The 16,471-nt window shown below is 31.1% G+C and overlaps 1 protein-coding gene across 2 annotated transcripts; it reads left to right on the top strand.

Annotated features, from left to right (window-relative positions):
* The first annotated feature begins 5,124 nt into the window (after positions 1–5,124).
* Positions 5,125–10,468, top strand: LOC145004405 (receptor-like serine/threonine-protein kinase SD1-8). Of its 2 annotated transcripts, none has more exons than XM_078963316.1 (7): positions 5,125–6,465; positions 7,075–7,248; positions 7,586–7,761; positions 8,360–8,570; positions 8,653–8,890; positions 8,970–9,120; positions 10,068–10,468. In XM_078963316.1, exons 1-7 carry the CDS (start codon positions 5,187–5,189, stop codon positions 10,374–10,376), a joined length of 2,538 nt encoding a protein of 845 aa, XP_078819442.1. In that variant the 5' UTR covers positions 5,125–5,186; the 3' UTR covers positions 10,377–10,468. The 2 variants fall into 2 exon arrangements, with proteins under 2 accessions (XP_078819442.1, XP_078819443.1); XM_078963317.1 differs by having other exon boundaries at positions 10,238–10,320.
* The last annotated feature ends 6,003 nt before the right edge of the window (positions 10,469–16,471 follow it).

The following is a 16,471-nucleotide window of genomic DNA, read 5'->3' as shown; positions in this document are numbered from 1 at the left end:
TTTATTTAGAAATTTTTTTGTTAATAAATAATTAACTGCAAGACAGTTTATGACAGTTATTTTTGGTTGGTGGCTTACATCCACCATTAGAACCCTATAAATACTTGGAGTTTGATAGAATTTAGAAGCTAATGAACCACATTCATATTCTCTTAAAATCGTTCCTCATATAACTTGGAAGCACAATGATTTTCAATATATTCAAGATTTGTTATTAAATTGATTCTTGTATCCTCAAGACAGACCCATACCAATGCAATTTTTGTCTTAAGACACTACAGATTGTAGGCCTCAATCTACATATTTCCATGGTTGTAATTCTATTGTAAACATCAACATTCAAGTATGTATTCCGATTTGTGAAATCTTTGATATATAAATTCGATTTATTTATGTTTCAGTTTGTTATATTGCGTGTTTGATCACTTGTATCATAACAATGAGGGGGTAGTGATGGATCTAGAAAAAAAATATATGTTGAGGGCACTAGATCAACTATATGACCAGGTCATATAAATTGGTTAAAATGGTCTACCGTTTCATTTTAATAAAAAAGATTAAAAAAAAAATGTAATTTACAAACAAAAAAATTAACTCATTCATATGTAATCCACAATAAATCTACCTAATTCAAATTTAGTATCACATAACCTATATTCAAAGTCTAAACAATTATAAAATTTCATAAATTTAACAAAATCATAGTAATTGATTATAAATTTTACATATGACAGTTCTTTTATCATTTATAATAATACTTCAAAAAAAACTTATATAAATGACATTCAAAATTTATCTTTTATAACCCTTAAATTATATGATGAAAAGAATAAGGTAATATACTAAAATGAAACGAAACAATTAGAATAGTTGCAATAAAGTAAATAATGGAAAAATTGGAGAGAAGTCTTAAAAAAACACCATGTGGCACGTTCATACATTTTTTTCAAAAATATTTTGTTTTTCAGCTGCCACTCCATGAACATACATACACATGGAAAGACGCATCAATCGTTTAGTTACAGGATGAGGCATATTAATTGCATAGGAATGATAGTTTGCGTAAAAAACCCAAGGTGGTCGTTTATAATAACTTTTAAGGTTAAATGGTGATACAAATTAGATTTTTTAAAATTACCATATAAAAATTATGTTAAAAACTATAAGTAAGTGAAAAATGACTAATTATTTACAATCATTAAATCAAATATTATATGGATCACAAAAAAGTCAGTAGATATTAAAATTATAAACCAATAATTAGGTTAAACTTTGAACTCATTTGATTCAGATTGGATTGAAGGCCTGAGAGAGATGAAAGAGGTGACAGAGAGATAAAGAGACTCAAACCAACGAATAATATCCAATATTATGTTTGATATATATATATATATATATATATATATATATATATATATATATATATATATATATATATATATATATATATATATATATATATATATATATATATATATATATATATATATATATAACAACTATGAAGAATTACTTTTTTTTTTAACTGTTGGATAGTTTTATTAGAAAAGATAAACAAAGAGCTAACATTTAATTACATAAGAATAGACAAAATCATATTTAACATCCATGATACTCAGACTAATACTAATTTTTTTTATTGCTAATAACAAAACAAATATAAGAATAATCTATCAATCTATTAACTAACAAATTCTAATAACAGTTTGTTGACTAAAAAGAATGTTGTATAGTTACAGTAAAACCTCTATAAATTTATAATGTTTGGATTAAGATATTTTATTAATTTAGCAAGATATTATTATACCAATAAATTAATAAATTCTTAATTTAAAGAGTTGACTTTATATTCATGAGCAACTCTCAAGTTAATGAATCGACCTTCAAAATTTTCTTTTCCGTTCACTCTACCTATTTGAATAAAACATAAATAAGGACCTTCAATTTAATATTCACACATTAATGAATTTGTGAAGTTCAATGTATATAGATCTAGATTAATTACTATAAAATATCTAATGATAAATTTTAAAATCACATCAACTATGGCTTCTAAACTAAAATGTGTTAAAAATCAACAGTGACCAATCAACAATGAAAACTATTATGCGAGGTTCAGAGAGATCACCAAGGATGCACTCAACAAGATTTGGTGAAGTTGGTTGACAAAACTTTCGATTTGAAAGTTAGTTAATGAACAGTATCAAACACTCTTAAGAATCACCGGAGTTCCTATCCGCTAATTTTGACAAAGATGGATCTTCCAAGCTTCTCAAAGCTGCCAAATATTCGGACATGAAGAAAGTTGTTTATGAATGATTTCTCTAACATCAAGAGCATGTGAATATATCATGATAGTTAATCATAGAGAAATTGAGAATACAGTGCCCCAACTCTTAAATGCAATTAACAGATTTAAAGATAAACTCAATATAGATTTGAAATTTACAAAAAAACAAGTGACTATAGATTCATTTTTTACTATACAATTCTAAAATTTTGAAATATTTTATTAATTATTAATTTATAGTTTTGTAGGACCAATATATTTACATCATGATTTCATAAAAAAAAATTATTTTATCGATTGAGGATCCAATTTTGTACTGGTTTCAAATTAGAATCGAACAAATTATTAATTTTATAGAGGTTATTAATTTATCGAGTAAATTATAAAGGTTCTACTGAATATTTAAAATTAACGTTTGTACTATCAAAATGAATATATATATATATATATATATATATATATATATATATATATATATATATATATATATATGTGTGTGTGTGTGTGTTTTGAAATTATATGCTCATTTACTTTAAAATTATATAAATAATTGTTATATTAAATAGGTTTTGAAAACAAAATTACCATAATAACAATCTATCTTTTGATAAGTCAACTTGACTTATTGAAAATAGTAAACATCTATCTACTCATTATTTCTATAATGTGTAAAAATTGTCACTTCAAGACTTTAAGTAATAAACCATTTCATAACGTTAGACTTTTCAAATTTGAAGTTATATGAAAGAAATAAATTAGTAAGAAAAACTATAAAAAATAGTGAAGTACTATATAAAATATTTCTATTAACAATTACTGTGAACTCTATAAAAGTATTTCTATTGACAAATCCATAATGGAACAAGTTGAACTTATGTGCCAGTTTAAAAGGATGGTATATTTTGAATAAAAATGATTTTTGAATAAATTTTATCATAGAAATTATAAAAATAAAAATATATAGATATAGATATAGAAATACATATAAATATAAATTGATATAGATATTAGATTTTCTTCCTTTTGAAAGCGACTATATTATATTAATTCATTAAATAACCAATTTGTAATATAATGTAGAATATAATGTAAGATGTATTTGAAATTACGAAGGTTGTTGATTTGGTAATCAGTTTGTGTGATTATATTTTATTATTTTAAAAACTAGTAAACATCTAGAAACATTTCTTATACCAAAGACTTATTCGTGGTTATCCCGAAATGATTAAATGATTTTGCATTTAACGAGCATTCGAAGACTACAAGTCTACAACATCTTGTAAAGAGATTTCTATACTCGGGTTCAATGATTAATTGTAGTAGTCGAAAGGAGGCACTAGAATTTTGGCTAAGTTCTATGTGAAATTCTTACTGCTAGCTTTCAACGAGGGAAAGAAAGCAACTTCATAAAAAACTATTGAATTTTATAAGGTTTAGAGGGTAGCCATGGTGCTGAGAATGGTGTTATCTTTCTCTAAAGAATAATGTAAATAATCGATCAAGACAAACTAGTAGTCTTTTGTTATAGCACAAATTTTGTAATTGTACAACTTTTGACACATATGGACACAACTTTTGTACAAACATGATATACACATTTCGTTTATGTTTATGTTTGGGACAACTTTGGTGCATATTAAATGGAAGCGGGACTTGTTTCTCTTGTTTATTATCGATTTTCATGCAAATGTCCATCAAATAAATTTCACATGTTTCCATTAAACATCACAGGAAATGATGTTTTACTATCAACCGTTAAGGTTGTAAAAATAGATAGACGGTTGACACAAGAGATCAAATGATTAATCAACCTAGACGAGGATAAATTGAACGATTTTTTTAAGAATAAATATTATCAAATATCAAAGTATGATTCATTTTATGTTTAGATTTACATCAAATATTATATATATATAGATAAAAGTTAAAAGAAATGATAAAGTTTGATTAATTTTAAGCTCAGGTACATAGAAATCAAGATTATCATAATGTGGAAACTCAAACACCATCTTCGCGTTCTATAAAATTTTGGTTAATTTCGATGTTTTACAAAAATAACGGTATTGAAGATTATTATATCACAGTTAGAAAGATATGTGTGAGAAACCAGAGATAAAAAGACAGGTGCAATGTATAATTCAGTACTCATGTACATATATTACTTCAAGTACGTACAAACGAAAGAGAAATAGAAAGAAAAGAAGAGACTGTGAGAATGAGAGTTAAAGTATAGAAAGACAGGTGTGAGAGGGAAGAGAGAAGAGAGAAAAAGAGACCTAGCGAGTAGCGACCAATGTCATTGTGAAGGTTAACATTGGAATGATGAGAGATGAAGAAACAAAAGTGACTGTGTGATGAGAGATAAAGATATGTGAGTCTGAAATGATCCAAGTTAATTAGATGAGTGAAACATTTTGTATAAGTTCCTAATATCAAGTATTAATTAATACACCTTTAGATACATAGATGCCAAATAAGAAACATTAAATTACAATATCTAGTCCAAATCATAGGTTTTGAACAATAATATGGGGTTTGGGGTTTAATGGTGTGAATCGTGTATAAAAAACAGTAAACTAACTAAATATATACTTAAATCATAGTTTATTTCTATCAAGTAATTAATTAATCCTGTAGTATAATCAAGTTGTTATCTTAATCATACTTTTCCTTGACGACCTTTAAATTTGAAGAAATATGATGTGATTCACATGACTTATATCTTGATCAATAGTAATTCATCATTTTTAAAAGAATCTTTAACTGGTCAAAGTACTCAATTTATTTTATAAGAAAATATAACACCGACATCTTAGGTTTGTTCCACCATTTCCACGAATTCTTTAAAGATGAGAGCCAACTTTCGGAGAATGAAAATCTTTGTAACTTTCAGAGAATGAAAACCCTCCATAGCCATGTCAGCACCTTCATCTTCACATTCTTTCTATTCTACCCTTTTCTCTGTGTAGCCATTGACACCATCACACCCACACAACCCCTCACCATCAATCAAACTCTAGTCTCTAATGGTGAAGTTTTCGAGCTGGGTTTCTTCAACACAAGCAATAATCTGTATATAGGAATTTGGTATAAACAAATACAACCCATAACATATGTTTGGGTAGCTAACAGAGATACCCCCATTACTTCATCCTCCGGGAACCTAACCATCGTCGACAACGGCAACATGGTGCTGGTAGATCAAGCGGGAACCATCGTCTGGTCGTCAAATCAATCTACACCGGTGGTGAAGACGGTGGCGCAGCTTTTGGACAATGGTAACTTTGTGCTTCGTCCGGAAAATGATGAGAACCCGGAGAATTACATTTGGCAAAGCTTTGATTATCCGACTGATACTCTATTGCCGGAGATGAAACTGGGGTGGGACAGGAAATCTGGAATTAATCGGTTTCTGAAGTCGTGGAAGACGAATGAAAATCCGGCGACCGGTGATTATTCTTTTAAACTGAATATCAGTGGGTTCCCGGAAATTTTGGCAACTAACAATGAAAATATAACTTGGCGGAGTGGGCCCTGGAACGGGAGAACTTTCAGCGGTACACCGGAGATGAATGGGGTGAGTATTTTGCGTTTTGAATTTCAGGAGAATTCCGAGGAGATTGTTTATTCTTTTGAAATACCCAATAGTTCTGTTTATTCGCGAGTCGTTATAATTTCTTCTGGTATAAGTGAAAGACTTGTTTGGGCAGAAACAACAAAAACTTGGAATGTATTCTGGGCTTTTCCCGGTGATTTATGCGATCACTTTGGTGAATGTGGTCCGTTCGGCGTTTGTGATGCAACCACTGCACCGGTCTGTAATTGTATGACAGGATTCCGGCCGAAAAACAAACAAGCATGGGATCTACGAGATGGGTCTGATGGATGTGTTCGGAGCTCCGAATTGGATTGTGGGTCGGATGAATTTCTGCTGTTGAAGCACATGAAATTGCCGGAGAGTTCGAAGGCGATTGTTAATCAGACGATGAATCTGAGCGAGTGTGGTGAGATTTGCAAGAGGAGTTGCTCTTGTGTGGCTTATGCTAATATGAATATCACTGAAGGCGGGTCGGGTTGTGTGATTTGGGAAGTGGATCTCATCGATATGAGGCAGTATGCTGATTTTGAAGGTGGTGGACAAGATCTTTACGTTAGAGTTACAGCTTCTGATTTGGGTATGTGTTTCTACTTTCTAACTCCAGAATGTCGAAGGTGAAGATTCGTGCAGTAAAAACTTGTATCGTACAAGTTACAATGCACAGATTCCTACCCTTTAGGCATTCGATCAAACCTTTTGATAATGTGTTAAATGATAGTTTATTTAAAAAAAGATTAATTAATCATCTAAACAGCATTATAAAGTTGAATTTTCAATATTCTAGAAACAAGGGAATTGAAGTTCGTCCACGTTTTAAATTTGCAATTATGCAAATTTGTGAACTATTTAAGCTTTGAAAATCTTTGAAAGATGTAGTATCCTAATTTTCAAAGATTGACTGAGATTTTGAGTTTACTAAACGATAATTAAGGCATGTAATTGAAAATATTTCTTATTAGTGGCATGTAATTGAACATATTTCAAAGATTTTCAATTACATGTCACTGTGTTATATTTTCATGATTTTTGTCCTACCCATACATGAAATGACCATTTTTACATTAATGATAGTTTGTAGTCTTTTATTATTAAAAATTAATTTGACTCGTCTCAAACCCATATAAACCTGATTTTGAAACCCATTTCAAATCATCGATGATTAAAAGTATGAACTTATTAACTACAGACAAAACACCGATGATTAAAAGGTCTAAAAATGGCTCTAGTAGTGACAACAAAGTTGTCAAACCTGTCGCCATTAGCATCGGTGTTTTTGCGCTGGTGACAGTTCTATTGATACTCTTTTACTTGAGGAAGAAGAAGATACGATTGTCGAAGAAAGCAGAGGCAGAGACAAAAGGTAATTTTCAATTTGAAGAGTCAAACACCTTAGTTTATAAGTCTAAAACCAGTATAATTAAAGTAATTTAGAAAATAATTCATACTCTCATTAACCCCTACAGTCAAAAAAGTTTGTGGTCCTAATTTGTTGGAGTATTTTGTGTCATCAAACTATTTAGTATAATCATAATTAACTTTAGATAAGTTAAGCTCAATTTCTACTACGTTACGAGTTTGAGAGGTGCAGAATGCAAACTCGTATAAGTTCAATTAATCTTAAGAACCTGGTGTTTGTGATATTCGTTACCCTTGTTTTCTAATATGTGATTGATATATTTAATTCTGATACAAATTAGGTCCACGAGAAAGAGCCGAAGATTTCTTATTAAATGATGGGAGTGTTGTGCCAAATAAAAGAGAGATGGATGAACTAGAATTACCTCTGTTTGATTTCTCAACACTTGTTACGGCCACAAACAACTTCTCAAATGAAAATAAACTTGGACAAGGCGGGTTCGGGTGTGTTTACAAGGTAAAGTATTTGCAACATATTAACATTTAAATTTAAAATATGCTAACATACAAAAAAAGCGACATACGTTTTTTTAAGTCACGATAGCAATGTACTTATATTCTTAACTCATAAGATTGGTAGGTGTGGTTAACGCCCACACCAACGATATTAGGAAAAGGACAAAAAAAAACGCGTTATAACATGTTATGGTGGTAACTGAGAGTAACGCGCAGGCTAATAACGCCTGATAACGGGGAAGGGGGCGGTGTTCACGTGTTATAACACGCAATAACACCCAATAACTCCCCTTGTAGCGTTGCCCATACCCACCTCTCTAATAGCAATAATAGCAACATACATGTAACATAAAAGTTACAAAATACTAGCAAGTGTTAGACTAAAGATTATTTTGATTGGTAAAAAAACTAAAGCCATTGCTATTAAGAGTAAATAATATACTTATGTTACTATAATATTATCGTAAAGACATGTAAGTAGATTATTATTAAGGGTAACAAATAGCATAATATATTTTATAAGTTTCATAATATATATTGTGTGGTTATTATCAAAGAAATATAAGTAGTTGTCATGAGTGTATACATTATAAATATAGGGTAAATTAATGGAAGGTGAAGTTGTAGCGATAAAAAGACTCTCAAGAATTTCTGATCAAGGGATTGAGGAACTAAAAAACGAGGTACGATTAATCGCGAAACTGCAACATCGAAACCTTGTTCGGGTATTAGGTTGTTGCATTGAAGCCGAAGAGAAGTTATTAATTTATGAATTCATGGAAAATAAAAGTCTTGATATGTTCATTTTTGGTATGTTTTCCCAGGCTTTATTTTTTCCTTTTGATGCAAAGTTTCTTACTCGAACCTAACTTGTTCTTTGGAATTGTTATAGAGAAAGAGAAAAGCATGACACTCAATTGGAAAAGCAGACTTGAGATCATGTGTGGGATTGCTCGAGGGCTTCTTTATCTTCATCAAGATTCAAGATTTAAAATCATTCATCGAGATCTAAAGGCTAGTAATATTTTGCTCGATAAAGATATGAACCCAAAGATATCTGATTTTGGTATGGCACGGATTTTTGGAAGTGATCAAACCGATGCGAAAACAAAGAAAGTGGTTGGAACATAGTAAGTATCAATGTACTTTATATATGCAAAAACAATATCATATTTTTTAGACTTATAATTTTTCTTAAATGTCATGTAGTGGTTATATGTCTCCTGAATATGCAATGGATGGACATTTCTCAACAAAATCAGATGTTTTTAGTTTTGGGGTTTTGGTTCTTGAGATAGTGAGCGGTAAAAGGAACACAGGATCATCTTACTCGAGTAGCCAACATAACCTCCTTGGAGAAGTAAGCATTAAGATAACATTTTATATATAGTAATAAAAAGAATGGAATGGAGCTTTATGTTGGCATGTTTGTTTGCAAGTAAAAATGAAACTGAACATTCATTGATTAATCAAAATTAAGATTTTTTTGTTAATTAAAAAATTAAGATTTTTTTGTTATTATATTTATATTTTTTGATTTCATGATACTTAATTTTATTTGTTTAATTTTTATAAAAGAGTTTTTAAAGTTAAATAAACTTTTATTCACTATTTGAAATACATATTGAATATATTTCATATGACATGAAACATGTTTATGTGTAATTTGTTTGTCATATAAACTTTTTTTGTAAGATCAAAGTTTATGTTTATAAACTAAAATACTTTTCTTTATCTTCAATTTAATTTCATTTGGTTTTCTAAAAAAAATCTATTCTAATAAATGAAAGTTTTTATTTTTTGTCACATGTCACACTCTCATTCAATTTGTCAAATGTCATTTTATAGTTATTTTGAATTAATTTTTTTTCCACATGTCATTTTGTGGGTTTTTCTATTTTAATAAATTCCACATAATATAATTATAATAAATGTAGTAATAAATAAATATCAATTTCATTAATAGATTTACTTTTTTATTTCAAAATTCTAAAATTAAAGCTCATTAGTTTATTTTCTTTATTTATTTAAATTTAAAAGATAAAAAAAAATCAATTTTAATAATTTATTATTTTTCTTATTTACTTATAAATTCAATGTTTTTAAATATTTAGACCTTTATATTTAATTTTTTTTAATTAACCCATGTAATAGATGTGTCTTACACATAGTAAATAATAAAGAACCAACAAAATAATCTATTCCTTCCACTCAAATTATATAATGTAATGACTCATTACATTATTTTGTTCATTTTATTTCAATCATATTAAATTATCCTATGTGTAACAAAGATAATGTTTTTAGACCTGGACTTTATGGAAAGAAGGCAAGGCTTTAGAACTAGTAGACAAATCTATGGGGGCCAAATTTTCAGAGAATGAAGTATTGAGATGCATACAAATTGGACTATTATGTGTTCAAGAACATCCAGAAGATAGACCTAATATGTCAAAGGTGTTATTTTTATTGTGTAGTGAAACTGTACAAATATCACCACCAAAGTATTCTGGATTCTTTATTAGAAGAAGAAATACTGAAACAGAGTCTTCAAGCCAACAAGATGATTTCATGACCATAAACGAAATTACAGTATCAATATTGCATGGTAGATAGGGAAACTAGCAACTAGCTACCATATAGTACAAATATCTTAATGAATTTTGCTTTATTAATTCTTTTATTACAACAAGGGAGATTATGCCATATTTAACACCTTATAGCAACAGCCAACCTTTTGGGTTGGATTCGTTATATTATCATACAATGGTTTGTTCTTTGTGAGATGAACATTTCAGCTTAATTAAAGTAAAATCAAAATTTTAGACCAAATTTAAACACTTTTCCTTAAAAATATATATTCTAGTTCAGATTTTGTGACACCAAGACACATAATAAATTTATCATCACTTAACATTACCTTCATGCATTTGTTGATTAAAGTGACTCTGAAATAAATTTTCAGTCAAAAGCTTTATATATGTTTTCATTATCTTCATGACGTCTTGTGTAATTCCAATTTAGATTAATATTTCAAAATCGATGAACACTTTGAATGATTGACAATTGGAAATAAAAGAGTACTTGTCAACTATCAAAACTACTCGAGGAAAAGAGTTTAAATATAAATAATTTCATCATGCGTGTAACATCCAATTTCTTCAAAAGATTACACAGATTTTTTACTGTTAAATTGGTATATTTCCGTGTCTCATATCCTGTCGCTATCTACAATAAAGATAAGATCTATCAACTATAACAATACTTCCTCAATATGAGGAAGGATATCTTCGGCTAATATACCCCCATAGTCGAATCGGGAGAATGACGAACGTTGAGACTGTTTTTAAAATAGTCAAAGAGAATGAAAGGTAGACCCTTTGTGAAGATATACGCAATTTGATAGGGATAAGGAATGTGGAATACACAGACTTGACCCCTAACGTCATTTTCCCGAACGAAATGAATGTCGAGCTCGATGTGCTTGGTACGTTGATGTTGAACCAGGTTGCAGGATAAGTAAACGGCGCTAATGTTGTCGCAGTAGACTGGCGTGACTGTAGTTGGGGGACATGAAGCTCCAACATCAAATTTCTGATCCAACATGTTTCGGAAACGACATTTGCAACTCCTCGGTATTTTGCTTCGGCACTAGATCGGGAGAGTGTTGGTTTATGCTTGGAGGACCAGGATATTAGGTTATCGTCCAAGTAGACACAGTAACTAGAAGTTTAGCGTCTCGTGTCCGGGCAACCTGCCCAATCGCCATTAGTATAGGCAACAAGTTTCTTGGACGGTGATTTGTGAAGATGCAACTTGTGAGCAAGAGTACCTTTAATATACCTAAAAATCGTTTAAAAACATTAAAATGAGATGTTTGGGGTGCATGCATATGCATGCAAAGTTGTTGAACCGCGTAACTTATGTCTGGTCATGTAAAAGTCAAATAGAGAGCCACTGCCAAAGTTAATGTATTCCCCGGTCAGGTAAAAGAGTTCCATCGGTGCTGCTCAATTTGGCATTACTATTAACTCAACTAGTGTGGAAGTTGGGTTACAAGAGGTCATTCCTGCTCGTTCCAAAATTTATGTGGCGTATTTTTGTTGTGACAAATAAAATGAATCTTTATAACGAGACATTGAAACTCCAAGAAAATGTTTAGGGGTCCAAGATCTTTCATGGAAAACTCTTTTTCTAATAGACCCATAAACTCATGATGTAAGCCGGGTGAGGAGGTGATGAGTAAGGTGTTGTTTGTTTTTTTCTATAAAACCTCTTCTAACCACTTATCGTTGTGCCGCACAGCACACGTGTAGCACTTGGCCCTTCGCAGTTTTTTGTTTTTTAGAAGACTTCTGACTTAAAAACTGTTGCGCATGTACTACATGGCGCAATAATTGACCCTCTTGTTTAAACCTCTTCACACCTTACTTTAACTTATTGCCGTAGTCTGCAGAGGTTAAAAAACAAACAAACCTTTTATTACATGTTGCAGCCGTTTGGTCCCCCTTTTCTGCTATAGAGGGTTGCAGAGGTGGTCTGCAGACTTCAAACATTTTCGCTTCAAATAATAAACGACACCTATATATCGTCTGTGTATAGAAGAAGGAAGTATGTATGGGTTCCCTTGAGACTTTGAGTATTTTGAGCTTGCCAAGAGATTGAGACTTCAGATATGGACCTTATAAGGTCCCTTAAGCCCAAAAGTCCAAGCTTTATCAAGCTAGAGGAGATCTTTTATGCTTAGGACTCTAAATGGAACTTGTTTTGGCATTTCAAGCCCTAAGTGCCATGCATGGAAGTAAAGCTTGCAGCTTTACATGGTATCTCAGCCATGTAAGGCTAGATCTAGAGTTTGGGGTTGTAACTCTGCCTTAAAACGTCTGAATGAGAAAATATACTTAAGGGACTCAACGAGTTGATAAGCCAACTCGACGAGTCGGCTAGGGTTTTCCCTAACGAGTCAGGACATGAGTAACTCGGCGAGTCGATGAGACAACTCGATGAGTTAAGTTGGATTTTCGCAACATTGCTGAAGGAACAAGGGAACTTGATGAGTCACATAGATTCACTTGACGATTCGGGTCAACATGGAATGTTGACTCGAGTGTTGAATTCTGTTGACTTAAGGGTTTGGTCAAGACAAGGTTTGTGGAGACCATGGAGGGGTAAAATGGTCTTTTACCCATCCCAAGAGCTAGAGAGAGAAAATAACTTGGTTTATTTAGAGTTGTGATTTAAGTGTTAATTAGAGATGCTTATGACATGCAGGCAGGGATTAGACCGTTCTAGGGGTACACGATTTCTTTGCTTACTTATGAGGTGAGTCTTCTCACTATACTTGCCTTGAGTGGTAATTTTGTATGACCGTAGGGTCTTGTATGTTTTATTGAGTATTGTGATATCCTGCATTATATTTTTGTGATTTATGTTGTGTATTATTCTGAGTTTTACTGAGTTAGGACCGGAGGGTCCATCCGAGTTGTAGGACCGAAGGGTTCCACTGAGACACATTGACCGGAGGGTCTTATTCGAGATATAGCCATGAGAGGCTAATGAGATGTGTGTGATATTTTGGGGAACTCATGTGTTTCAAGTACTTCTCAGGATCACGGGAATGCGTCGGCTTGATTGTACACACGAGATGAAGTTATGTTTTTGAGAATCCTAGATTTTATTTAAACAATTATGAACATGTATTTTGATAATTTGATATTTTGTGGATTTTTGTGAAATGTGTTGATGAGATTTATGTGATTTTAAAATGAAAATTTTGTTTGAAAATTTACGGTGTTACATCCTTTTTTTAGCTTTTAGCTAGTTTTGTAATAATATTTCTGCGGTTCAAAAAAAAGTTAATTATATTTATAGTTTTTTGTTACGAATGTTTATGTAAAACAACTATAATTTTGTTTTAAAATATTTCGAGAATGAATCAAATAATAAAGGGTAGTCTTGGTCTAAAAACGTGTTAAAAAACGCTTAACAAGATGTATAGCTAACCCAGCGAATTGATATGATGTTCGTTTCCGGGAAAATCAGTTATATTACTGATCTTAGCTTTCTTAAAAAGGGCGTATATTTTGTGTACGATCTCCATTTTCGACGTTCTTTATATTCACAAAATCTTGTTAACACAATCTATCCATTTAGAGTATCATGTGTTCCTAAGTATACTTAATGTATAAATTTTATTTTTAATGCATTAATCAATACTTATTATTGTGAATAGTGTTACGTTCATTAGTCGTTCAACATCAATCCATCAGAGACAAACATAGTATTCCGCATGTAATTCTAAGTATGGAAACTTTATCTGCATAAATATGATGGAATTCAATACATTAGGTCTATTACCAGTGGTGTTCACGCTGACTGAGACAGGTGAATGATTACCTTTTTTTTTTTTTAATTTTTTTTTTGTTATAATTTCTACAGTGTCCCACACATTTATGTTGAATTTATTAGGCATTTTAGCCTTAATCTTCCTTAAACTCATTTTGGATTCTTTATAATTTCACCCATAAATGTTTTCATATCCATTTATAAGTCACTATTGACCCAAGCTTAAAAACCCTATAATAGTTATGTTCACTAAGTAGAGATTTGATCTGAAATGTCTTCTCTTTAGCTATCCAGGAGGCCCAAGGTATAAAGAGGCAAGATAGTGACTTGTTCTTGTTGTAACATTTAACTAAGAATCTTTCAGAGTCATTTTTTTTCAAACCAAAGATCATACCCATTAACAATTTTATAACTTCTTAACATATGCTTAAGCTCAGTAGGATTAGAAAATCGCATACCTAACATTGGTTTAATCTTATCCCATGGTTGTCTGTCATGATGTATATCATCATGTACAAGGTATTGGGGTAGAACATTTTCATCATCTTCATTCCTAGGTATAAGAGGAAAAAGAATGTTTAAAAACCTGTCATTTATAGTTTTGTTGGTTGCAAAGGGAAAAGAAGCATCATCTTTTCTTGGTCAAACATAACATGAATATGAAAAGATTGAATCTTCATCTTTATAGTTTTGATCTTCATTTTCATTTGTTTCTACGAGTTCCTCAACCTCAATCCAGTCAAATATATGTCCATTGAGGTGGTCCACATACACATTCATTCTCTTTCATTAGCATATGCCATATCCAAAAATTCTTTGTAATCACCATCGGTGTGTAATATATGAATGCCCTAAGTCAATGATTCTTGTGGAAGGCAGAAGTACACATATTTTCAACTCTTTGTGGTGAGCCTCTCAAGGAAATCAATGAACTCTAGGTACCCAAACCCACTAAATTCAACGTCATGAACGGATTCTCCATCGGGATCAAAGTAGACTAGGGGACTTGGTACAAACATCCCATTGTAATGGATGTCCACTACAATGAAGTTCCGATTACTTGGAGGAGATCCAATTCTTCAGAGTAAGGAAGGAGTGACATGAAGAATCCATGTCCTAATCGAGTTTATGGATTAAATGTGAACCCAAGGTCTATTTTAATGAGGGGGGAAATCATGTCATTTCCATGTAATGTTTCTTTTAAAGGTATAACGGTTATAGCCGGTTTTACAAGTTTGTCTTTAATCACATGTCGCCCTTTCCTTTAAGATCCCTAATTACATCGCAGATGACTCAGATGTTCCGATCAACTTCGCCACCGAGGTCATAGATACTTCTTTTCATGCGTGATCGCCTTATGCTGCTTCCAAATGTGAAAATGTGATACGTATGATATGATTTGGGGAAAATTATGTTGCTTCCACCGAAGTCAAAGAGAGAAAACGAGGGAGCACTGAACGAGGTTACTACAATGATTTGGGGAAAATGGAAAAGTAGCTTAAGTAAAAATAAATAATGAGACGTGATATATATATATATATATATATATATATATATATATATATATATATATATATATATATATATATATATATATATTTATTTAGGTAATTAAGAAAAAATCATAACTTTTTAAATTATGATGATATCATTTTCTTCTTCTTCTTTTTTTTTTTTTTAAGATTTTTACTAGTTTCCCTTTAAAATAATGTTGTATATTTTTCTACGGAAAGATATTACGTAGCTATTTTAACTACGGAATAATTCGTAGAGAAATAATCATGGATTTTGATTTCGTAGTTATTTTGCAAGTTCCGAAACCAATCGTATACACAAATAACTACGATTATCTTTTCGTCACAAGTGTCATGGTAGATTAACTACAGAATTTTATTGTGTAGCAAATTTTCATAGCAAAATAACTACGAATTTCAATTTTGTAGCTAACTAGCTACAAATTTTGATTCCGTAGCGAGATTTCTAGCCAAGTAGCTACGGATATGAATTCTATAACAAGTTCCATAACGAACTAGTTACAACCAAAAATTATGTAGTTTATTTTATAGTAAAATAGTTACAGGTTTCAATTTCGTAACAAGTATTCATGATTTAGCTACGGAATACAATTTCGTAGCCAATTTCGTAGCAAATTAGCTACGACCAACCATTTTGTAGCATATTTAATAGTAGAATAGCAACGAATTTCGATTCCATAGAAACTTCACGTAGCTATTTAGGATTTAGCTATGGAATGCAATTTTGTAGCCATTTCCGTAGCTTTATAGCTACAACAAGTCATTCCGTAGCATATTGCGTATTAAAATCGCTACGGATTTTGATTCCGTAAAAATTTTCCGTAGCTATTC

This window comes from Lactuca saligna, chromosome 7 (genome assembly GCF_052625555.1).
Source record: "Lactuca saligna cultivar CGN05327 chromosome 7, ASM5262555v1, whole genome shotgun sequence".
Taxonomy (NCBI): Eukaryota; Viridiplantae; Streptophyta; class Magnoliopsida; order Asterales; family Asteraceae; genus Lactuca; species Lactuca saligna.
The sequence above is the reverse complement of the archived record's forward strand: the minus strand, read 5'-3'. Positions and strand labels throughout refer to the sequence as shown.

Bases quoted from the DNA above. Each gene is read 5' to 3' on its own strand.
- LOC145004405 (XM_078963316.1), top strand. From the start codon at position 5,187: ATGAAAACCCTCCATAGCCATGTCAGCACCTTCATCTTCACATTCTTT. The intron at 7,762-8,359 runs GTAAAGTATTTG...TTATAAATATAG, and splicing joins GGTTCGGGTGTGTTTACAAG to GGTAAATTAATGGAAGGTGA. The intron at 8,891-8,969 runs GTAAGTATCAAT...AATGTCATGTAG, and splicing joins AAGAAAGTGGTTGGAACATA to TGGTTATATGTCTCCTGAAT.